This window comes from Aquila chrysaetos, chromosome 15, assembly GCF_900496995.4.
Source record: "Aquila chrysaetos chrysaetos chromosome 15, bAquChr1.4, whole genome shotgun sequence".
Lineage (NCBI taxonomy): Eukaryota > Metazoa > Chordata > Aves > Accipitriformes > Accipitridae > Aquila > Aquila chrysaetos.
The window spans coordinates 24,265,683-24,292,539 of NC_044018.1; the positions used below are offsets into that span (position 1 = coordinate 24,265,683).

General features: G+C 35.0%; 1 protein-coding gene across 1 annotated transcript in view; it reads right to left on the reverse strand.

Moving 5' to 3' along the window:
- The window catches only part of CSMD1 (CUB and Sushi multiple domains 1), a 1,239,551-nt gene that overhangs the window by 425,073 nt on the left and 787,621 nt on the right, over nucleotides 1-26,857 (reverse strand). The window contains exons 8-9 of the mRNA XM_030037616.2: nucleotides 9,358-9,445; nucleotides 2,168-2,292 (exon numbers count right to left, since the gene is read on the reverse strand). Coding sequence (XP_029893476.1) covers nucleotides 2,168-2,292; nucleotides 9,358-9,445 — 213 coding nt within the window. The remainder of the gene's footprint in view (nucleotides 1-2,167; nucleotides 2,293-9,357; nucleotides 9,446-26,857) is intronic.

Sequence of the window (26,857 nt, forward strand, 5' to 3'; positions counted from 1 at the left end):
ATATTTGCAGATAATAGATTAGAAGGAACAGCAAACACTAGTAATAACACACAGATAATTCAGCAGCAAATAGCCCCTTTCTGCTGAGCATTACTTTTACCATGCATAGATTATTTCAGCTCATTTCAGCAATGTATTAGCAAACAAGAATAAATTCACGAGATGAAAAAAACCTCAAACCACCAAACAAGAGAGTGAACAGTGGAGTAGCATGGGCATGTTATTCTGCAGTAGTGTGAAACCAAGTACTGAGAGAGTATATTTAGATTTTTCATTTAAATACACTAAGCTACAGAGACACTGAGCTCAAGAGACACTTATGAATCACAGTTGCTTTGGTGCTCTGGAAAGAGTAGGAGGTATGATTTTTATTTATTTCTTTTTTACTATGTTTTAGATTGTCCAGTCTTTACACAGATGTGTCTGTAATATTACCCATGTTACATCTTGCAATAATTTATCCAAGAGCTGCCTTTATAGACTTTTTAATTAGGTCTGACTGGAATGGAGTTAGCTTTCTTTATAGCAGCTTGTATGTTGCTGTGGTTTAGATTTGTAACTAGAATAGTGTTGATAACACAGCAGTGTTTTGGCTATTGCTGAGTAGTACTTGCACAACATCAAGGCCGCCTCTGTTTCTCACACTGCCCCAACAGCAAGTAGGCTGGGGGTGAGCAAGAAGCTGGGAGGGTACACAGCCAGGACAGCTGAGGCCAACTCACCAAAGGGATATTCCATACCATGTGACAACATGGTCAGCGAGAAAAACTCAGGGAAAGGAGGCACGTTCATGGTTATAGGTTTGTCTTCCCAGGTAACCATCACTTGTGCTGAGGCCCTGCTTTCCAGGACATGGCTAAATATCTGCCCACTAATTGGAAGCAGTGAATAAAATCCTTATTTTGCTTTGGTTGCATGCACAGCTTTGCTTCATTTATTAAACTGTCTTGATGTCCACTCACAAATTTTCTGCCAGTTCTTTCCCCCATCCCACTGGCCATGAGTGAGTGAGGGGCTGGGCAGGTGTTTAGCTGCTAGCTGGGGACATCCCAACACAACTGTTTACACTCCTTAACGAAGACAGCGTAATTTACAGATATATCACATACGTGATTATACAAGTTGAAAAATCTATTCTAAGAACAGGAGAAAAATATTTTTCTTTTGGTATTATGAAATAAACTAGGTAATGAAACTTTTTGTAAGTGTTTGAGTTTTATATAAGTGAGATTATGCTTTAGCTCATTCTTGAACAAGCAAAAGCTTAGGCCCCGGTGTTGCAAATCCTTCCCTCCACAGCTCCCTATCATTTGCTGCCCTGTTAACTGTCATTCTACACAAGATTTTCTGAGTACAAGTATCTGTTTGATCTACCTCAAAATTACAAACAAAGTGTATCACACAATTTGTATTATTTCTTTTTTCCTTTTTTTTTTTTCTTTTTTCCTTTTTTTTTCTTTTTAATTAATGGTGGTAGTTTTTCTTGTTTTCCAGTGCCTGTCCTGGCTAGATTGTCTGTTTCTAGGAGGACATAAGGCAAGTACATTTCTAGGGTTAATACTTTCATTAACATGTACAATCCAAATATGCAACCCAAATTAATTTTTCTACTGAGAAAAAGGAAAAGTTCTGTACATAGACATATACTCTTTATTTTTCCTATATACCTCAGTTCTGGCGTACTTTGACAGCATTTATGTATTTTTCTGTTCTTTTATTACAGGCTGTAGATTGCAATGGAAAAACATACAAACAAACAAATAAACAGCCACCTCCCCTCCTTCTCATAATATGAGGAACAAAATATGATTGTGAGGAGCTCCTATTTAGGAATTTAATTAGAAAAGTTTAACCTAAACATAACTAACTAGTTCTACTTAAAATGTTTAACATGACAAAAAGAAGATTAAGTGAAATGAAAATTATTAAAAGGAAATTAGCTCCCTAAATTGATACTGTTTCTACATCTTTGCTTGTGTGCTTCAAGCTAAAGAAAGATCTTTGGATATATATAACCATATACACAGAAACATATATATGATATAAATTATATATACACACACGTGTTTTTTTGCTTTGTTTTGAACATCATTTCACTGCATTTCTAAGCAGAAATTATAAATTACCCTTTCAAACTTCAGGTAAAGTTCCAAAGAATAGCACCTACCTCTGCAAATTGGCCTGTGGTCACTCCAGGCAGCCAGTGTATCTGTCACTCTCTGACAAGTGATGCTCTTAGAACCTTGCAGCACATAATTATCTTCACAGGAAAACTGTACACTCGCACCCACCCTAGGACAAAAATGGGAGGAAGAATGTAAGAATTAAAATATATTTTAAATATCAACCTCCCCAAATAAATGTAACTGTCACCAAATGACAATATGTCTAGGTCCAAACAAAGAAATGAAGGTGGTAAATTCTACACCGTCATTACTATATTAATAAAAAACCAAATTATACCACAGGGAACAGATCTACTATTTAGTTTATCCACCTTTTAAAGAAGTAAGGCCAAGAATACAAAACAATTGTGGTATTATGTTTGATCCTTTAAACTATGACTTCAATGAATATATATATAAAGATATATTTTTTTAAGAAAAAATATAATCACTGTTCTTTCAGGCAACAAAATTTACTTCATGAATAATTTCAACCTCTCCATATTCTCTTAAATGAGAGAATAAGCACTTAGATATGGTAATTTGTCAACATGTATGACCAGGAAATATTAATTTCAGTAAATTTTAATGATTCATTGAAAATTCCTGACCTTGTTGAAATTTCCTGTTAAAAATTACGCTAAATGATAACTGTTATTAGGACTGAAATTTGACTGTTACACTTGTAACTTTGAAATGTGTCTTTTGGGGATGATTTGTAACTTTATTCTTTTTTTTTTTAATAAATAATTTCTTTCTGAACAATGCTGATGAATATTTATGAAGAATTAAAAAACTGTATATAGTTACTGTGTATCTCAAAGAGAGCTTTCCTAAACAGTATTTATATTTCTGCTTCCATTTATTATCTGTTACATTCTTTGTTCCCCATCATAATCAACCGGTTTTGTTGTTAGCTTTCTTGCACTTTTAAATCTGTATCTGATAATCCCATGGTGTGAACCAAGTGATCTTGATAAAGCAGATTTCTCTGTTTGGTCTTTCTAAGTCATTGAGTCCTAAACACCAGGGGATTGCTAGATGGCAGTCAGAAAGCTCAGTGGTTAAAATTGTGCTGTGGAGAATAGCAAATAGCCTCATTCACTAACGTCCAGCTCATTCCTACCCTTCAAGAACAAGTATTCTATTAGTTTCTCAGAGGATCTCACAAAGACAAACTATACTGTTTAACATTCTTATGATGTTCTTCTATAGTTCTTTCACAAAACTTGAATAAGATCCTTTTTCTTTCTTTTTTTTTTTTTTTTAATTTTAAAATTTGAATGTGATGCTTCAAATCTAGGAAAGCTTTAAAACCTACTTTTCTTACCACTTGTTACTTGATCTGTTAAACGTGAAAAAATCAGAAGGGTAGGGAAAATATTGGCCCTTTCCTTCAGTAGTTCATGGGAAATGTATGAAATCCCTGAAGAGTAATATCATTTTCTATACTGTATTCATTTTATATTTGTCATTATCTACTATCCTTCAGAACATTCTTAAAACCCTCAGAAAAATAGACCAAGCATGATTCCAAATACATACCTCAAATTAATAAACAATTAGTTTCTCTTATTGGTAAAGAAAATATTATGATTAATTAATCTGACATTTTAATGCTCTGAACACATATTTTTGAATGCATTTTTCTCATATTTTGTAGCATTATGAGCTCTGAAAATTTGTTCTATGGGAACAGGAAAAAAACAGTTACCTAGTTGTGATAAATGTAAATTGAGAATTGAAGTATTTAAAAATCATACTGGATAAAGACTTTCCCAAAAGTATAATGATGTGTGAACCAACATGAAAGCTTCAACATTTCCCTGAAGTTTGCTACTATCAAGACATGTAAGGAACATTACAAAACTGTGCACATACAAAAAATTAGAGTAAAATGAAATGTACAATTGTTGGATGTCTGCAATTGCAATTTATAATTTAACATACCTGATTTTTCCCCCCAAGAAAGAAAGAAGGGGAAAAAAACCCAGGAGGAATACAAATATTCTGATGCCTGATGCAGTAAGTGAAGTTTTTCATGTTTAGACTGGGTTTTCATCATTACAGCAATATTTAAAAAAAAAAAAAAATTATTAATGGATACATAAAATGTTACATACTAATCTATACATTTAGGATGATTCAATTTGTTTCAGTATTATTCTACACAGTATATTGTATTTTCTTCCAAAGCTCTGGAAATAGCTTGTATCTAAGGACTAATAATGTGAACTTCATGTATTTTACACAGTGGATATCATCTTTTGAAATGTTTGATCACAAACTAAGTGACACAAAATAAATATGCTGACTACAGCATATTAAAAACAAACAAAAAATCTAGCAAAACTGTCAAATTAAAGAGCAAGGTAGGAACACGAAGTACTTAAAAGCTCCTTAGTGTTAGAATTTGAGGTGGAGAGAAACCTCAATGCTTGCTGTAGGCATTGACAAGTACAATCTTTTGAAAGTCATTTCAAGAATTCTAATTAAACTTCAGGTGGGCTACAGAAGAGCAGTCATAGATTTTACCAGAATGACTGAGATAGTTCTGGACATTCTGGCTACATTATATGCTAAGTCTGTTTTAATATCAGTTAAGATCCATCCTTTCTGAAGCACCTATTGTGAGAAATCAGGTTTATGCCATGAGTCTGACAACCGATACTTTCAAGAAAATAATTTCAATGTAATTTTAATTCTGCCAAGGCTTACAAAAAAAGGAAAAAAGTATTGAAAAGTTCTAAATACTGCCATACCGTGACAGGTACGGACTGTCACACTATAATACATGTGAAGGAAATTAAAAGTTTGTGTAAGTAACTAGTTAATAGTGAAATATTTGTGTGTATATATATATATAGTTGCTATATAATACATACATTGCAGATATCTGAATGAAACCGTATATCTTTAGATGTTTAAGAGAACAGTGGATGCTGAAAAATCTCAGGTGAGCTGAGTCACTAGAGTATTTCCTGTTTCCAGGCAATCAGATCTAGCTAAACAAGCATCTTGGGGGGGATAAACCTGGGCCACACAGACTACAAAAAAAGTCCTTAACCTCTAACCAATGTCCAAATTGCCGAGTCTCTCCATTGGTTCTGCTTGACATTTTTCCATTAAAAAAGGGGGCATCCTTTTAAAGCCATATTTTAACTTATTTGATCTGTGATTTCAAAGGAAATTATTACTTCATTAATTTCCAGTTGTTAACAATGAATATATATTTTTTTTTTTTTTTTTTTTTTTTCCTCACATCTTTACCTCCCTAGTCACTGAGCAAATCTGCGGGCACTAGAAATGTTTTGTTTTGTTAATTCTGTATGTAAACTTTCAACAGGGGGAAGAAATCAATTTCCTCTTTTTTTCTTTTTCTATTTTAAATTTGAACTGTATCAAAGCAAAATTTGTGCTTTTATAAAGCAAGCTAGAATTTGACTGAAAGAAGGGATTTTTTAAAAAGAAAAAAATTCTGTGAGAAATGCTAAGCATAAGAAAGTTCCTTTAATTTTAAAAAGCTGTTTTGAAAATTTAAAAGCTATTTTTGTTACAAGTGTCAGTGGGATTGTGGAAAATGATTGTATTTTCACAGTACCACACATACCACATAATATTTAAGGAGAGCTGAAATGTTATTGGTTTTATCCATTTTAGATTTCATTTAAACATTCTACTGTTTTGAGACCTCACATAAAAATAAAATGTGATATTTACCCCAAACTTGTATTGATTATGTTCTCATTATCTAGCAAAGTCTGAGTTGCCATTTTGCCCTCAAAATGAATCCAAATATCCGCTGTATTTTTTTGAAATCACTGAAAATCACCTCCCCTACTTCCTGAACTGAACACAGTAAAAGCGTGGCAGGAGGACAGAAAGAAAAGGTTAAGATTTCAATACCTTTTTGTTTGCTTTATGATATTAGAATGAATGCCATTATTATGCTGAAAATTATGAAATCCTTTTCAAAGAACTTGTCATCCCTGAATCAGTTGGGTCTCAGGCTGTCTTGAAAATAAACCCTCTGCCTTTCCATCAATCCCACTCACAACATGTCTTTCAGCAGACTAGAAAAGATTTTGAATAATGTGCATTTTCACATGTTTTAGTTCAGATTAATATCCACAGTTGTCATTCTCCCCCGACAAGAACAATAGCTCCTTCTGGTGTCTATACTTGCCTCTTAGAAAAGAAAAAACATTGCCTTTCTTTTACTCTCCGCAGTATTGTCATTACATTGGAGAAATGCAAGTAACAGCAAATACTATTTCCCTTCTCTTATGGAAGAGCTTGATTTGTCATTTCAGAGAAAGAAAAACTAAATTCTAGGCAAATTCTCTATTTAAATTTCAAGCTAGATATAGATAGCTAACTTTAAGATAGCTAAGATATGTTTTAAATATGTATAAAAAAAGTTTACAGTACATGAAAAACAGTTGCTGTTGCATAATCAGTTTTCAGATAACAAGTAAGGTTTAGGAGAAAAATAAGATTTCATTATTTCTCTCAAATAATATTCAGAATTGGAGGCCCAAAACACGCACACAAATAATAAGTGATCAAAGTATACTAACGTGTTTTATTTATCAAATCTTACATGATGTTGCTTGTGCTATTTTGTAACACCTTACACATTCATTTACCCCCATGAACAGCAAGATATATTCGGTGAAATGAAAATATTATCAGAGGCTGAATGGGGTAAAGGAAGGAAGGGAATAGCCTTGCTCTGTCAATTAAGTAAGCATTGCTTAAAAGAAAGCTCCAGACATTTAAGATACCTTTAACCCACCTTCATTCATAAGAGACTGTGTTCAAAATACAGTTATCTATGTTTTGCAAGGTTCCTTGACATTAGATTCCCTCAGATATCTTAAAATATATTTTGAGCTTTAAGGTTCTTTTGGGCTTTCCCTTTGCTTGATATTTTCATGCGCTGCTGGGAATTTTCTTGTTGGGCTCTCCCATGTTGCAGTTCACACATTTGCATCTTTGGACCCCTTTCACAAAAATTATTTTAGATCCCTTTCTCTTTCAAATTACAGACTACAGTCTGGAGGGGAAAAGAAGTAATTCTCTCTCTTACCTTCTTCCAGCTTACCAGTGCTCTTAGACCTGCTGTTGTTTCTTAACACTGACTTGGACCATAACTAGATGAAAGCCTGCTTGGCCCACAGTGTGTCATGAACACACATCTGTACGAGATTCATAGATTCACAGAATAAATTAGGGAAGAGGATGTCGTCTAGTCCAATGCCCCACTCCAAGAAAGTTCAGTTGGAACAGAGGGCTCAGGGCCCTGTTCAGGAGAGCTCTGAATGCCTCCCTGGATGGAGATTCCACAAACTCTCTTGTAAACTTGCTCCAGTGTTTGTCATCCTCGTAGCAAAAACATTATTATTATTTTTTTAATTCTGAGTCTAGTAGCAATTTACTATGTCCCACCTTATGTCCATTGCCTCTAGTCCTGTCAGTGACCACCTCGGAGAAGAGTCTAGCTTTCTCTTCTCTACACTTTCCTGTTTAGTAGCTGTAGACAGCAACAAGGTCTTTCAGATTCTCTTAAGGCTGAGCAAACCCAGAACTCTCAGCGTCTTCTTATATGTCATGTGCTCAGGCTTGCTCACCATCCCAATCTGTTGAACTTGCTCTGGTATCTATAGTTAATGGAGTTAGAAAGTCCCCTTCAGGTGTGACTTCATGCCACTTTCCATTAAACATTTAGGCTATGGGGTTAACTTTTTCCAGAGATGCTTTTCTCTCTCCACTAATAACAGAGTGATCCTAGATGTTGCCCTTAATTCTCTCAACTAAGTATTTGATTTGGAGGAATTCAGAAGAAGAGGTATGCTCTGCACTATTTATGGCTATGAGGAGAAACTCAAGCGGAGGAGGGAAACTGAGGCATACCTGCACAAATAGTAAAGTAAAATACTCTCCAAAATAACAGTGGCTGTATACAGGGTATCCCTCCGATGAATACACACAGACGCTTTAATACATCTTGAGAAAGAGAACTTTAGTATCCCATTTTTACCTAGTCTTCTACCAACTGATATTCCTCTCCTCAATACATCAAGCATTAATAAAGATCTAGATAAAAATTACATCTGTTTTCCTAAAACAGCAGACCTTTGGACAGCAAGTACATACTATATTTTTGTATCATACAATTTTGCTTGCAGCAGCTGTACTTGCCAAGTTGAACCAGAATATATAGAACAGGATAATAGCAAACATCTTCTGGACAGCTTGTCTCTCTCTAGCCTATTTATTGAAAAGCTTATTTCACTTCATTATTTTTTAAAACACATTTAACTGCTGCCCTGTTGCTAATGACATCATAACTTTGCATATAACTGATTCTCTTAACATTGGAGTTGTTTGTGATTTCTCAAACTCCTTTGAGGTTAAATAGAGAAAAATCCAGAAAGACTAGGTCAGTCAGAAATAGAATATATTTTAAAATTATTTTTCCTGTCAGTTATGCCCTAGCTTGGAAAAGCCTTGATTCAATAGCCAGGTTTGATTAACTTGCTTTCTGGAGTTGCAGAGAACTTGGCACAATTCCTTCTAATTCCTATGAAGTTTTCCTTTCCATTTACTCTTAGGTCTGGCTGTCCATTCCCTGCTGAGCAATTTATAAATCTCTGCATGAGCTGGAGGCTCCCATCTCCTTCCTTTGACCCTCTTCTCTGCCACACCTTGAAGTCTCTGGTTTTATTCCCCAACAGGGAAAGAGCAACCTTCCCTCTTTCTTCATAAGGGTCCATTTGACCTCATCCTCTTTTTTTTAATGAATATAACAAAAGCTGAAAACAAAAAAAGCAAGAAGATGGTATTCATCACAGCCTCAGACACTGAATTTGCCATGTTTGCCGAGCTTTTTAACAACTTTTATATAGTGGGAAAACAGACAATTCTCTCTGCTGCTGCTGCTTCTATGCTGTCTGGTGAGTTCTGCCTTTCCTACACAAGATTATGATGCTCTAAAATTCCTATTTAAAATGCATTGATTTCAAAGAGAAACAAGCAAAACCAAAATATGCAATGGACTGGAGCTATTTTGACAGAGACTCAACACATTTGAAACTAGGGAAATTACACGTATCTGCAGTTGCATGCTTTGTATGCATGTAACAGGAAATACCTCCTCTTGGACGTACAGAAAACTAAATGTGCCTACCTGAAGTCAGAGCCCACCCTTTTCCCATTTTCAGGAATTCCAGGATCAGGACATGTATCAGATGCAATTGCATCCCCACCCTGGGTCACTGCAAAGTAAAGGAAAAAAAAATATTTAGATATGCAGCTGTAAAGATGACTCTTCACTTTTCCCATACATTAACTTCCACAGCCTGAATTCAACCATATGCATATTCATAATTTTCTCTTGGAACACTATAAATATTACTAAAAAGAAGCCCCATATAATTGATTTCTTGGGTTTATTGTTTATTTCCTTTGGTTATGATAAAAAAACGTGTTTTGCTTCTGTGGGAAAATGAATGTTTAATTTCCCATGGTCAGTCATCTTTTTATGGATATAGTAGGATCCATGGCTGTTCTCAGACAGGGAACACAACATTTCATGAAGTCACCTTCCGAAATATTCACAACACACCACTCTAAGATAGTGTAAGAAAATAAAATCTCATTTAAGCTTCTGTCCATAATAAGACTTGAAATAGACAAAAGTCAAGAACCCAACTGTAATACAGAAATATTTTTATGAAGATAAAGTTCATCTCAAAAATATACAGAAAACCCCGTAGAGCAATGCATTTCTAACCAGCTCATGTTATGTGCTCTTGCAAACAAGGCTCAAAATCTCTATTTTGTGCTTTCAGGTAGGAATAGAAAGAGAAGATATCCTATACTTTTCATTCCTTTTGTCCTCTGTTCTTTCTTCCTCCAGACTGTCAGATATTTAAATAATACTAGGTATATAAATGTATAAACTTATAATCCTTTCAAAACTCAAAACAATTTGAACATTCAATTTTCACTTTTCTTCTTTTTCATTTGTAAAAAGGTATTTAAGGAATCTGTGGAATTAAAAGTAATTAATCATAAAGAAAATACATAAAGTAACAGAGCACAACAGTGTGAATATACAGAAAACCTGAATACACATGTGCTTTCTATCCTGCACATATGCACAAGTGTGTCCATGTGTATTTACATGCCTCCTGTTTTTCTGTTTCCTCCACAGATGAATAGAGCTAGTAGGAATTTGTGGATCACATTTTTCATCTTAAAAAATTTTTGGGAAACCGTTAAGAACAGGGCAGAATGTTATCCCTGAATAAAAAAAAAAGTTGGAATATTTCAGCTGCACAAAATAAATTACACAAGCCTGAGTGGATTACAGATGACAGCATTACAGCTGAAAGGTGATGAGAGATTAGATGTAAAAAGTGGCTGGTTTTCCACACAGTGATATGCTTTCAAATTGAATACAGCAGCAGAGTGTGGTGACAAGCGGGATACGTACGATCAGATGGTAAGTGCTATAAATCTTTATGTCTGTTTTGGCAGCATCAGGGACAATTAATTTGTATAGAAATCCAAAGTTTTACAAAAGAAGATTTAAAGAAATAAAAAACTCTATATACAGCACTACAAAAACATAACTAAGACAAAGCACTTGTAAGTACCAAAATACTTGACCTGAGCATAGATTCTTCTTAAAGTAGAGAAACTGCAACAATTACAGTATATTTTAACATTTGTCTACATTTTTTTTTTTATTTTGGCATATAGCATGTTTTCAAAATATAGGAAAGGAATCATTTCTTTCTCCACATCTTTTTAACATTACTTATTGCATTGTATACTGTTTTTCCCAGAAATCTCTCTTTAAAGAAGGTGAAGAAAGATTATGATAATTTCAGATATGTTTTTGCAGACACAGTTAAAAATATGATGTTTTACTTAAAAAAGTATTTCCTGATAAATAAGAAAACCCAAAGCATGAGTAAAAATCCAGTTCAGCTGGACAGAAGTATAGCATCTGGAATTCACCAGCTTGAAAACACTCCAGACCAAGAGCCCAATCCTACTAATTTCACTAATATTACTTAGATTAGATTGATAAAGATTTTTGTGTGTGTGAATAAAGGCTTTCAGAACAAGTTTATACTAGCTAGTAAACATGTATTTTATTCTGAGAATTTAATTTTGTAGTTTCTTGAGAAGTGTCAGCATTGAAATGCTGTTACAGTCAAAACCTAATCTTGCTAAAAAAGCAGCCTGCTTGTACACTGATGTTCCTTCAAATAATCTTCCTACTAACATTTCTTCCTTTTTTTCAGAAAAGCACCCACAAGTAGATACTACTTTTAGCACAGAAGTGTAGCTATGTTAGTGGAGGTGAGGTTCAATTTTGACTACTGAATCACCAAAACACAAAAAATAAGCAATATGACTGATATAGTTATTCGACATACCAAGTTTACTAAACTTGAACCTTACGGTAACAACTGTAATACAAGATGGAGAACACTGCCTTTGCTATCATGTTTTAAGCACAAACACATTGCAGTGAAGCTACCTCCTTTTACAGACATACATACAAAATGCGTATTTTGTTTGGGACACCAGTAAATGTTGACTGAGACCTTACTCATAGCACAGAACAAAGTGATCTCCCCAGATGGATGATGACCTTTGCAAAATTCTCTTCTCAGCCATGACCTTCCTCTGTTAACACACTCTCACACCAATATCAGGGAAAGGTGATTCAGGCTATCGTTTACCCAGAGAAATAGTCTCTTGAAACAGAGCAGATATATGTCTGGAACTCGGCACATCTTCCTGGAGGTTTACAGGCCTTGTTAATCACGGCCCAGGTTTTAGCTTCCACTTTCCCCGATGAACTGTCAAGTGTTTTTTAACAGATGGTGGTTGCATGACATGCTGTCATAACAAAATAAATCCAATACCTGTAAAACAAGCCTGTCTGATTTTATCTTTCCAGATGGGAAAAAAGGAACAAATTTCTTAAATTAGTGAAACCATTTATTACCTTTAGTGCTTCAGGAACACCAGGGACTTTAGTGCATTTATAAATATATGTATATACTTTTATATGTTAATATGCTTAAAACCTTTACCTGCCAGTATTTTGGAATTTACCTAAAAATTAGATTTTAAGATTTTTTTAACTCCAACATTTGTTATTATTCAGACTGAAAATAGATTAAGTGATGCCCAAGTGAATCGCTGTCAGAGACCTTCATCTTCCTCTGTTTCAATCCTGTCAGATTTCCCCTTTATCCACCACCACTATGAAGTATTAGCCACTGGTACTGAGATCCATAACGTGGGAGGAGAAAGTATCATCTTTGATTTGAGTGTCTCACTTCTAGAATATGTTTAAACCTTGCAGTCTCATTCTGAAAGCATCTCTTAGACATGTCATCTACTATTCATCCAGTCACATGCCCAATCTTTCACTGTTTTACCTTTAAAGAAAAAGACTTTTTTATGCCCTTGAAAGAACCGTCTTACCTATTTGTACTCTTTCAAAATGACACTGTATAAAGTTTCATTTACCTAGAGTGTTATAAAGTGTTTCATGTTTTTTGCATCTTTCTTCTGATTTCTCCTTCTTTATCATACCAAACTTGCTTCTCTTTACTTTCAAAGCTCATTCACAGACTATCTGTATTTTAACTATCATAATCTCAATTTTCATTTTAGAATTTTAAAATTTCAAAACAATGAAGGTATTAAGGAATATGGAGGGTAATTTTCCTATTTAAAGCTTGTAAAACTTAGAAATAAATATCAGTTATGCAGAAACTGTGGCACAGCTATGCGCTAATTAGTAGCATTTATCTTAAAGCACTAACAATGTTCCTCTGTATTGTGAATATAAACTAAACATTTATTTATAAACCTGTATTTATGAGAAATAAATTTAGGACCAGTCTAAATAATACCAGCCTCTCTCAATATATTCTTAGTACATTCTCAGTATACCCTCTCTGTTTTAAAAAGAAGTTTAAGAGTATATAATCCTGGCAAATATCAAAGTAAGATACTCTTTTACATAGATAATTCTTCACACCATATCCCAGTTGCACACAGTTCTTCAAGGAACCATCAGCTAGAAAAAAACCAGTGTGTGTTCCATGAGACTAACATCTGAAAAAGTATTTGAAATCACAGGGTAGGGAGAACAGTGAGGAAAGATTCTAGTCGGTTTTGGGGTTTTTTAGTATTAGTTACTGTAGAGTCTAACAGAACTCTGCCTTTCTCTCTTTAACAGAGGGTTTGAGAAGAACAAAGGTGCTTCAACCACCAGACATGTCTGTAGTATAGAGACAGAACATTCTCAGTGGATGCAGCTTAACTCTGGAACTTCTCGACACACCATTCTATTATATACTGCAAAACTTACATATTCTCAGGCCTTTCTGCAGTAATAGTGGAAGAGAAGCTGTGAGTTCATTAATGTGATGGACAGCTTTTCAGTCTATATACAACCTCTATGGTTAAGACTGGTGATTTAAATTTCTATTTGATAAAAAATCTATTATTTCTTTACAGACAGACAATGAATCAATACCATTTCTTCCATTTCTCAGCTGGGATCATGCTGACTAGACTTTCCACAGCTTTGGACGTCATCTTTATTGTTTTACTTGGTATATGGCACAGTAAGAATAGAACTACTTTAAGATGTTTCACATGTTCTCACTCAATAGTTAGAATCTTGTTTACTGCCAGAAGAAAGACTGGCAGCAACTGTAAACAGAAATCAGACCTTAAAAAGTTGTAATCATAATAATAAACAATTAGCAGATACATTAACATCCTAATTTAGCTCAGCATTTGGGAAGTGTTTAACTTTAATCAAGGAGCAATATTAGGCAGGAGGAAGGGATGGTGCAACATATGTCTCATGCAGCAAGAGAAGCAACATGAGATCTCCCTTGTTATAATATCGGTTCTACTCCAGGCAAGCTGCCTTGCTTCAGATGCATTTGGAATCTGAATATACATCAATGATCTACTCATGCTCATGTAAAGGATGTGATGAAATGCTTTGAAGGGGTGGACTTTGAAGCAAAAAAATTATTATGTATAGATGCATTATACTGTCTATCTTTCTTCAGTAGCCATTAGGTTAGTAACAAATATTTGGTGTTCATGCTTCAGCCTGCAACACCTACAATTTTAAAGCTAACAATTTGGGCAGTCTGTTTGGACATTTACTCATTCTCCTAGTGGTATCACCAACCTATAGAAATGTTCTGGATTTAAGAAAAAAAAAAAAATATCCACAAACCCAGGAACACTCATTCCTTCAATAATTTCTTTTAATAATTTTCAAATTAAAACAAAAATTGCAAGAATCACCTACAAGAAGGCCTTGCCCAATACTGCATGGAGGCTACAGAAAAGACGGTAAAATACGCTGTGGAAAGATATTATAAGAAATGGCATTTTTTTCTAGAGCAGACTGACAAGTTTGGAAACTGAACAAAACTTTACAATGAATGAGTACTTTATCTCTCTATTATGATGAAAATAAAAGCTGACATATGTAAATATCAACCTCTTTCCAGCCAAGAAGTCACACATAAGTGCAATGACACTGTATCAGTGAAACAAGATATTAGATGCACTAATGAATGCATTAGAGCCACATCTTGGTTATTCATTAAGCTCCTTAGATTTACAGTTATTTACATTTTAATTTTTTAAAAGGTTGATACATATTAAAAAAAATCTAAGAGTTCTACACATAATTTTGGTCATTAAATAATTATGCTTCAAAAGTGAAACCAAAACATTTCAATTATTCTTTATCAAGTGTACTAGAAATCACTTGTTTCACATAGCGATGAATAATGTGGTCACTGGAAAAGAAAAAAAATGTATATACTTAATGTCGTGACATGACAATATATGGAGAACAGGTATGAAAGATTATCATTACATAAAAGAACTGAATATACTGTGGTTGTTTTGAATTTAGAAAGTTGGAATTAATGGATGATAAGAAAGATTTTAAAGCACAAAAGCTTCAATCCACAAATATATTCACAGGCAGAATTAATTGAATGAAATTTTCCGCTATAAATTTAGCTGCATTTGCTCTAAAATGTCAGTTACCCCCAACCTGAGGATAATTTCAAGCTTTCAAAGTTTTTGACTTATCCAGATCAAATAAAAGAATGAATTTGTGAATAATTTTAATGGTCAGACTGCATATACAGCAGGAGGTCTTTTTTTGTTTGCAAAGACATTTATTAGCAGACTTCTTGTGTTGCACTTCTTAGCATCACATAGGCTTTAGCTATTTCAAGATAGTGACTTACTGTAAATAATAGGGCAGCAAGTTAGGGTCATGATAAAACTTGCTTATAAACAATGTCTTTGCATACACCAAATCATCTGTATTAGATTTTATTCTAAAAACTATGACACGGTCAGAAAAGGGCAAAACTGTTTTACATGAAAATACGCATGAAAAGTCAAACGTAGTTATTTTAATAATTTTGGTCTACATAATTCTGACTACATTAAAAAAAGTGATAGTTGGTTTTGTCTCTTGAACTCTTCACCAAATTAGAGGACATAAATTGGATTTAACTCCTTGTTCTAAGTTGGAAACCTAATAATGAGATACAAGGGCATTACTTATATGGGTATATGGAAGTATATGCTTAGTAACAGATGTTGCCTTATAATTAAATATGAAGATCACAGACATGACAGAAAATACAGATTTGAGTAGAAATAATAGCTGAAATGAAAATACCAAGACAAAAAATATATATATTTCAACTGGACAAAGAAATACAAAGAGTGCTATATAATATTTTTCCACTCAATTTCATTCAGGCTTTTAGAAGACAGGAAAACTACTGTTAGCAAAATAAAATGAGTTGATAGTCCATATGCTCCATCATAGGCTTTAAGTAACTGCTTCAGTAAAAATAGAATAACACTGATCTGTTACAATCAACAGAAATAAACCTGCATTATTCTAATGAAGAAGTGATAGATTACTGAAACCCAGAAAGACAGAAAAGAAGAACGAAATAAACAAGGAAGGACAGGTAATGAAAGTTTTGAAGTTCAACAACCTAACTACTTTCAAGAAGCTAGTTTAAACTCCCTTTTTCCTTAATTTACCTATGAACTGACTTTAATGTTTAAATACTATTGTTCAGGAAAATATGGTCCTGTTGACACCAGATGACATAAGTGCATAAGGCCATTCTGGGCAGTTATACAAGAAGAAACTGCTATCCAAAACCTGGCCAGGTGAATCTAGGCCCAGAACACCCTTACAGATTGCATTGTGTTTCTTCAAAATCATCAACAAATCTTCCAAAGTATTGTTCTATTAGTTCAACAAGCCATAGACAGCTGTTAGATTTCATTTAAAACTGAAGTTCTCCAGTGTTTCTCACGATAAGAGTATTTTAGCTTTGAAAATTTGTAAAGAAAGTTTAATCATCCCTCTTGCTTTGAAAAGACAGATAAAAAAATATTCATTTCTGTAACAGAAACTATAAATAACCCTATCATTTTCACATGCTAAAGATAATTCCTTTAGGCTTTTTTGAATAAGCTCTAGCACCTTCACACATTGGGAAATTGTCATCCCACTGGATTGCAGCTGTCAACACTTGGTTAAAATACAGGATCTCTGTAGTTTACTGATATATTTATGGCACTCCTTTCTCTAGCAGCTGGGGATTTCTACCAGTAGTCTTACACTTGCTACAACCAAAATAGCTGGTATGTCCCACTTACCTTTGTTATTCCTTAGTAATCACAAGGCCTGAGAATAGATTGCCCTTACATAATTCCAACAGTGGTTTTGTCCATTCTTAGAGAATGAAACAGCAGTTAAAAAAAAGAAAAAAAAAATAATTTTTTTTTTCTCTTTGTTTTGTTCTGTTTGGATTTCCCAAGGGAATTTGAGCAACTCTGCTTCACATCCACGTCTGTTTTCAGCAGCTGAATATAAGATTTATTCCAGCTTAATGAAGCAACTTAACACTCAGCAGATGCACAGCTTTCAGTCAGTCTGGGACCTTATTAGTCCAGCTTCTCTTGAAGTTGTGAAGAGCCTACTCACTCATAACAACCTTTGGTTTTATATTTACCTCTAGATCAATATAACAATTTAAATAAATATATTTTCACATATAGCCAAAAAATGCCACATTTAGGAACTGTGGGGAGAAATTGTCAAATGTTTACCTTTTTAGTGTAATTAAACGTTTGGATTTTAGCCTGATGAAAATACTACTTAAAGGGTAGAGGTGAAAGCATTAATTTTAGTTTTAGCAGAAAGTTATAATTTAAATATATTTTCCCTGTCATTTAGAATACATTGGGAACTAGAGTATATTCTATTTCCCCCATTTCTATGGGGAAATTCCTACAAGTCACACAAAAGCTACAGTTCAGAATCAGATGCATCCACCATATATACTTTTGGTGGGGGTGGTTGAGGTCTTCTACAATGCACAGGCAGTTATGCAAACCTCCTGAGATACTGTTTGGCTCATTACAGATAAAGCTGCATCATAAAAGATGGAGACTCCTTTAATAGTTGCAAACAAGATTATCACAGGTTTTGAATTCATCAGTCCCCAGGAACAGACAACTGAGTTCGGAAAAACCAGGCCGACTGTACTGAAAGCATGTATCTGATTTCCTTCAACTGATGGTGCACACACAACAAGCTACTAGTGCCAACAAGTACTGTTAACTTAAGTGCAAGAAAACGGATGGCTCTAAAAATCTGAAATTTTCCAGTGAGTGAAATTCACTCACCAATGATTCAATACAGTTCCGCCAGATGGAACATGTAAGTTTACATTATGCTTGCTTTTAGTCAAGGAATTGACACCATAAACTACAGTAAGAGTACCGTAAGATTGCAAAATCTATCACTTATTAAGACTTGCTTGAACTGAAGCTACCCATGCCTGAAAATGTACAAACCCATTTTTATCTTTTCATTTTAATTTATGATTCATGGAAGATACCAATTTAAAAATATTGTCCCTTCATTAATCCTGATACTTAAATAATGATCTGTATCATATCTTTATATTGCTCAAGGTCATGAGGGGAAGACAGAGAAGAAACTGTCCCTTATCACTGCATAACAACTACATTGTGCTGTCTTTGTGGCTTACTTACAGTAAAACTATTTAGCCCTCCCCTATAGTCATCAAGCCTATTAAGTTCTTATTACATTAAAGACACCCCTTAGTCATTAGTTTTCACACTGTACTTTGGATTCCAGTGATATTTCATGACTTGCTGTAGGTAATGACACTTTTGCACCAACTGCAAAGACCAAACTTTGACTGCAAAATATTTCTCTCCAGTCATGAGCAAGTATTTTACTCTCTTAGTATTACATAATACTCAAACACAAGGAAATGGAAAGCCATGACCTCAGTGAAGTCAGCAGATAAAATATCAGTAATGACAGGGGGTGCAGGATTTTATCTGATAGGCAAATGATAAATAAATAAAAAAAAATAATAAATGCATTACCATTTCTTCTTCACATCACATGACAGGAAGGGAAAGCAAAAACTTGACATGAAAATGAAATTACCATTATACATTTGTCCTTTGCAGACCACACAATAAGCTATGTGTAAGGCTTAAAGACATAGCTCAGAGAAAACAGTTGCTGCTTTTTCTAGTACCACTTCATTCAGAAATGTAGGAAATTCAGTAATTTACTTTGAAACGACAGAGCTGATGAAGAGTCAGTAGTAAAGATCAATTTTATGGGATATCCAGTAGCATTTTTTTCAAAAGAAATAAACCCAACATGTTGTTTTGTCTCAGTGGCTTAGAAGTTTGGAAAATTCCATTTTTCACCAGCATCAGGTTATAAACTCACCCTACAATGCTATTTACTTGTAAATATACTGCCACTTTATAATATATTTTATTGATTCACAAGGCAGTCTTTTTCTTTGCCTTAAAAAATAGCTATCTAGCATCTTACTGAGCACTGCCATTTCTGCAATAAACCTGAAGGTGACTATAAATTTTAATTTTTTATATCAATAAGGGTTAAAATGACTGTGTTTAAATAAAATTCTCATTTCCTTAATTAGTTATTTAATATACATTTGTCAATCAATACATTACCTGATTTTTTAGTCTGGTAACTGATATTAGATTTTGGTTGGCTTTTCAGAGTAAATTGTTTAGCATTGTGTAACAAATCTGAAGAGGTAACAAAACAGTTAGCCATGGGCATACTGCATTGAGAATCTCATTTTTCAATACAACGTTTAGGATTTTGCATTGAATGTATATATATTGGTCCGCTATCCAAGGTTTGCAGAATTTCATCAAATAAGCTTCGACTTTGAGAAAGAGGTTAAAATTAGAAAATAACTGCTAACTATGGAATAGTCTACTGGGGTGGAGCTGTTTATACAGAAAATTAGATAAACTGATCCATAAAAATTCTGTTCTCTAGCCTTCCTCTGACTTCTCTTTTGACTTTGAGCAAGCCACTTAAGACCACATCTTAAGTGAAACGTAGGTAGAACATGGAAGCTTGTGACCAGAACTATTCCTGAAGTTTCCTGTTGAGCTGCTCTCTAAAGCTGGAAGCATTTAAATTGTGAGGGGTCTTCACTTTCTACCTACTTTCACCTACTTAACAGCTTAAGTTTTGTTCTTGCCAAGAGGCAACATCTCTTAAGAGTCCTCTTGACAGGACTAAGCATTGTACTGTCTTTCTTTTTCTCACAGTTAGAGCAGATGAGCTCAGAATACCTCTAACATATCTATCTGAAGTATCTAGTACTTCACTAAATGATCTTCTGAGTAAGTTTTGGGGAGAGGTGTTGTCAACTCAAACCAGTTCTGGATTGAAAAGTGTATTTATCTTCCTGGAAAGAAAGATTCCAAGATGTTGTCTCCAAATGGATTGAACTGCCTCTGTTACATAGAATAGAAGATTTGATTATTGTTTTCAGCACTTCTGAAGAGCTGAATACATTGTGCTGTGTGCTGTTATACGAAGAGAGAATACAGAGCACAGTTGGAGTGAGGCTGCTCCCTCAGGGTACTGACTATTCTAAGTACCTTAATTCTCCATGATGTTGGATACACTGCCAAATGTTAAATCAAATCAAGAGTAAGACCAAGGAGCAAGGTACTGGGCCAGGGACAGGAAGCCAGGAGAGGTTGGGTACTTCTGTAACAGATAGGGATTTTCAAGGGAAAAGGATAAGCCCATGCATCAAGGTCAGCACAAGCAGTTTTTACGGACAAGACTGGCAAAGACTGCAGCTTGTTGAAAGTTTTTATAATGTGCTTAACAGGTGGCTCAACTGAACTAAACTGAATGACAGAGCAAGAGTAAGCACAACATTGCAAGCTCAGAATCCTGTTCAGAGCTGGAGACCATTTCTATGGCCACTGATCTCACCTGTTCTTTTTAATTCACTAACTGACCACTCATAGTTGATGATTTTAGATTTTTCTATTATTGTTGTTTCATTTTCTTTAGAGACTCTATTGGCTCACTGGAGGACCCAGAAGCACATATGAGGATGATATTTATATCTTTCTTAATTACTGAACAGTGCATACTGGCCACAATATACTTTTCTATTCATCCAAGAGAAAGTGAAAAAAACTATGATTTACAGATTGTTAAATAGCTTTTCTCCTTAATCAGGGTGGTGTTTGTTTTCTTTTATTCTTTTCCACTATTTGTTTCAGTATTCCTCAATGCTGAGAAGACAATGTTTTTTCCAGTTCTTACAAATATATTACATTTCTAACAGCTCCAATGAACAAGATTAGAAGGGAAAACTGCCAATGACTCAGATTATTGAAAGAATAATGGAGTAGGAGTTGCTTTTCTTTTTGGGTACCTGCTGAGGGAAATAATGTTCTGATAACAAGAGAAAAAATAAGAGAAGTTCTGTAAGTTGGTATATAGCAGGTTTAGCAGGTATGATCACTGTGACACACAGGTAACGTGAGGGCAAACATGCTTACTGTGACAGTAGAACTGAATTCTAGTCTATATCTTAAACAGCATGATCATTAACATTTCAATATTTCCACTGATTATGTTTATGGGTGAAACTGAGTGAAGCCAATACAAGATCTGTCGTTTGCTCTACCTGCCTCAAACAAAATAATAATCATATTATAATCATAAAAGGGGTCAGTAAGAGACTGAATCTATTTACAAGTGTTTATCTCCTGGTTCAAGTGGAAAAGAAAGAGATAAGGCACTCCAAAGACATAAAATTTAACAGAACAAAGTTGTTAATTTTCAAGATCTGATTTCTGTGCTTAATACTTCAGCTAAATAGTTTTAGTTGCATTTTTTCAATAAAAAACATATTTTATTCAGTTATAAAACAAATAATTACATGCATATACATAAATTACATTTCTAGGGCTAAATCTACACTACATGGTAGTGCTTGTGGTTGAAGTGCAGTGCTGACACTCTAAGAACTGTATTTAACTGGCTAGAATAAATATCAAATGTCTAGCTACAATGATTGTAAGGGATGCACAATCCTCCCAAGAAATAAAGCAAGTATATTCCAACTAAACTTTGCATTATTGCAGTTAAAGTTCTGTAAGTTAAATCCATAAGCAATCTGTCTGTGGAGACACCAGAAGCTGGATAAGAATTACAGTTCCCAAGAACTCCCAATTTAATATTTAATACATAACTGTAGTAGATGGCTCCTCCAGTGGTCACTTTATCTTCTAAATCCACAAAGGGCTTCATGTTTAAAGTAGCATTTACAAGGCTAAATCCAAAGGTAGATCATGGCCATTTACTTCTGTGAGCACCTAAAATTCAGGGAGCACTTTTTTTTTTTTTTTTTTTGCATTACTTTGTGCAAAGTATCTGTTCAGAAGACAGACTATTCCTTCTGCTGATCTGCCCACCTCCATTAAAAGAGAGTACTGATCTCCAGTTCCTTTTGAGTGTCCCATTCCAGAAGGGACTTCAGAACTGTGAATCCTTAGTACAATGAAGCATTTTCTGACAACTTTTAGTATAAAATGCCTAACTCCAGAGACAGGATTTATAACTTTTTTTGTTGTTCTTTTTTCTTAATAGTAGTTATATTCCTGTATACACTTTTCAGGCTCCTACTCAGCAAAAATGACTGTGACATTGTGTGTAAGCATCAGGAAATATATGGAAGTTTGTATAAGAAGGACCATACCAGAAAACTCAGCACCATTTTTTCTCTTAAACATGTGTTTTTAACACTTTTTCCAGACTTGGTTGAAAAAAAGAAATGTAAATGTAATTGTTTGTATTCCTCACTGGAAAGCGTCCAGTAGCTATTAAGATGACCTAAACTGACATTTAAATACCATGAATCTGCAGAGTGGATATCATATGACACTACTTCAAATGACAGAATTCTGCTTTTTAAACTGAAGTGCAAAAACTAGAATACCAGCAGTACATAATTTGTCCTGATTTTTTTTTACATAGAGTAGCTCAGAGCATACTTGAAATAAAACTAGAATGTCTTGTTCCCTAAATTGTTTATCTATAATGAACATTTAAAACATTTCTTCAGTTTGGCTCTTTTCTCCCCTTCGTTGAGATTAGCAGCGTCGATGTCAGCTGCAACATGTTCCCTCCTATTCTTCTCACTATGACAATAATAGTAATAATAATAAAAACTCTAAGTAATTTATCACAATTTTCTATGGCATCTACGTGTCAGATACAGACTTTTCTCTTGAATATGTAATCTCAATCACTCTGGTGGGTCTGTTTAATCAGGTGAAATGCCAAACTGATAATTCATAATTCCTTTCCCCCTTTCTTACACAGAGTCAGCAACTTATTCATGTCAACCTGTTAATTCTTGAAGGAAAGGGGCAAAGAGGTTATATTGGCTCCTCAGATATGTTCTAGTCCTCACAATGCAAGTAAACCAAGACAAGCTTTGAATAAGCAATGGTTTTGGCCCCAATACAAAAGGAGAAGAAAAACAAAGACTTCGTTTTTGAGGTTTTGCCCATTAATGACCTTCTAAAAATCACCATTCCTTCATTATAGCTGCTTACAGAGTTGACTCTATCACTACATAAAACTCAGATTTTATTGATTAAAGCATGTTTCCCAAATGAATTAAAAGCTATAGCTGTTTGCACCCATGAGTGAAGGTATAATGTTCAGATGATCTGCTCTGTTGGGTGGGTGCTTGGTTTTTGTTTTGTTTTTTTTGGTTTTTTTTTTTTTTTTTTAATCACAGGTGAAATACATTGTTTTATGGCTCAATACATATATTCTGTCTTTAAATGTAATATGATGGTATTAGTAATTCAACCAGGAATTCAGTTAACTTTTGATAAATTTTGAATAGTCCTTCTTGAGAATCTAACTGTGTTAGAGTCTCTAAAGTCTTCCAATCTGATGGAAGAATGTCCCTTGTCTCTTTAAACCAGTCCAAGGTACATTTTATCAGTGTCCCATTTCTAGCTAATATCAGAGCAGCTCAGCCTTACATCTGTGTAAAATGGAGCTCATGGTAATTAATTGACAAAAATGATCAAATACTGTGCATGAGCCTTTTGAAGCTAGCTCAGCACGAAAATGTACTCAAAAGTCATTATGCTTTTCCCTAGATAACTTGAAACAGATATTCTGTAATCTTGTTGCCACTCCCAGAGTTTCTTAAAAATGAGAATTTCATTTTGAGATCAGTTTAGAGATGAATACTTGCTCGTCTTTCTGAGACTGACAAGTCTCATTTCACCCATGACAGGCTCCAGCTGTTAAATAGAAATATGAATCGAATGTGGACTACTGATGTGAAAAGCCAATTCCATTGCTTTGACAAAAGAAACAAGTAAGATCTAGTTAGGTTGTGATTGTAGCAATCATACCTTATTACTGTGTTAGGATTTGTAGGACAGTGGCCCCCACACTAATAAACAAAACCACTTGACATAGGGCTATGTTATTTCACATCTGTTTGTATAAAAATGTCAGACGGACAAAATAACCACTGCACTAATTGAACTAAGCCATACGAAGCAACACACTGCAACGTTCCAGATCTCTATGACAATGCATTTCAGCTCCTTTAAACTGAAATGCAGTTACTTATCTGAGAGATCAAAGAAGTACTGTCAATAATTAGAGGTCGATTTTGTGTCCTGCATGTCTTTGCTCACATTGTATAAAAGATGAATTGTATTCTGCTGGAAATATTCACAATCATAATTGTCTTTGGAATATAAGGACCCACTGTAACTGGGATTTATGTCTTTTTTTACATTGTCCCATAGCTGGGAAGAGGGAAGTCAGGGCAGATGGGCAGAGACCCGCACTGCCAGCAGTATTTGTGGCTTGTATTGCCACACCAGTTGCAGCAACAGTGGCAGTAGCCACCAGTAGCAGAGTGGCTAATGCTTCTGAAATGATTCAGACAGCTTAATGCAAAGAAAAGGAGCTCAGCAGATCACCCCATCATTGCTCTGTGTGGTCTTTATGGACCCCTGCCAACAGGTGAAAGCAGAAAATAATTCACAAGTTTATTTAACCTAGTTAGAGGACCAAGTAACCATAACTGATTGCCATACTCTTCCTAAGTTGTCTTCCTCTTTTTCCAATACTTTTTTGGTTTGTTTTCTTTATTTTTTTTCTTCCTGCAGAAAAATGAAGGTTTGTCCTTTTTTGTATATCACATGTGCTCTGATGCCTACAAACCCTGGCGTGGTGGGTAAACAGGAGAGGAGCAGCTGCAGAAATGGAACAGCAGCAGTTCACATCTTATCCACAGGTCTACAAAGGTCACTGGGAAGGAAGCGTCCTCGGCCTCTTTCTTGCAGCAAAATGGCTAGGTCCTATATTTCACCACAAAATGCACAGGACCGCCCACAATTCTCCATTCAACATGAAATGCAAAATTTTATCCTGGTTGCATTTGTCCTCTTAAGGATATACCAAAAGGAAAACTCTCCTGCTCAGCATCTAATGAAAAAATGTACGTTTTTACCACATAAAATCTGTACATATGGCAGTCAGAGTAAAATGGAAAATGAAACACAGCATGAATAAACAAACGAACAATTTCATAGTTGCCTGTTCTGGGGGAGTCAAGAATTGTATTCAGTTCCCACGCCGAGGCGCTGGCAGCGGGACCTGCCGGGCGGCCCCTGTGAGGAGCGGCCGGGGCTGCCCCGAGCCGGACACAGCCGGTTCCAGCCGGTTCCAGCCGGTTCCAGCCGGCTCCAGCCCGCCCACCCCAGGGCACCGCTCGGCCCCACAGACAAGGCTGGGGCGCCGCGGGGGAAACGTACTCCAGAAAAGGTATCTATAAAGAGAGGTGATGGTCCAGAACTGGAATGGTATTACTCTAGGATTCTGCTTCTGTTTTGTACAGATGATCAGGTGAATTTGCACAAACCCCTTTGGCCTGGAATTAACTTTAGTTTTTTAAAAGAGAGACTTATTAGGAAGTGCCACCAACCTTAGTAATGCTCTTTAGAGGTAACTATTTCTCCCTCTCTATAAAAAGACTTTGTATGATAATATTCCCAAGTGAAGAAATCCATACCTAAAATGAAGTAGGGTCAAGCCAGAGCCCCTTTTCAATGTTTAAAGAGAAAAAATAACCAGTTGGACACTCTAGCTGGATGGCATTTTGGCTTCTGTACAAATTTATACATCTTCTCATTCTGAGTATTAAGTACTTAAAGGAACCATTCCCTCCTCCTGTCAGCATTCAATAATCCCTTTGGATATTCTTTCCAGTTTTCATCACATAATAAGGGAAGTATTTGTCACCTAGATCAAATTGGTACCTGAAGTGGTTGAAAAATTCTTGCTGTTAGTAAGTAACCATTTTTATTACAGTGGCTTGTCCTGACAGCTATAAACATCAATGTATTATTCATCATCATACAAACACGTATTGATATTGCTAATTCACATGTAAAATCACTCTCTTTTTCAAATCTAGACATCAGAAATGAAATCCTAAAGTTTGATTTTGTTGTTTGAAGTGATTTGAGTATTTCAGAGTTTTATGAATGTAAAAATACAGCTGCATACACATATTTGAATACCTTGTGCATTAGCGCTTTTGGAATCTTGAAAAAAAAAAAAAAAAGCACTAATTTCCATTTGATATTTCCTAAAATAAAGAAGTGCCAATATTATTTATCCAAAATCACAGAAGGGGAAACAAAGGGTAGTCCAGCTGGTTGATTGCCATCCACACTGAACCCTGGCATAATACCATTTGCTTTTGGCAGTACTGGCAACAGCTTTTAAGGTACCATGTGAGAACTCCTTCTGCAACTGCACAGACTCAGGCTCTTCAGCCCATGAGCACTTAAATATACGCACCCATGGAAGCAGGAAATGGGAACAGAAAGAGCAAAAATTGTCTATTTGGTTGTTGGTTTTTGAAAAAAGTTTAAAAGCTGTTTTCTGATTCTCATTTCCTTCCCCCATGTAGGCAAGGAAGGAGTGTCTCATGGTGCCCAGGACTTTTATATTCAGGTGGTAGAATTAAAGTGACATACAAAGCCTAACAAACAAATGTCCTATGCGGAGCATGAATATGCCATGGCTTTTGTTTCTTCAGGCTGTCACAGCCACCAGCTGTATAATTCATGTTCAAAAATTAGCTTCTAGG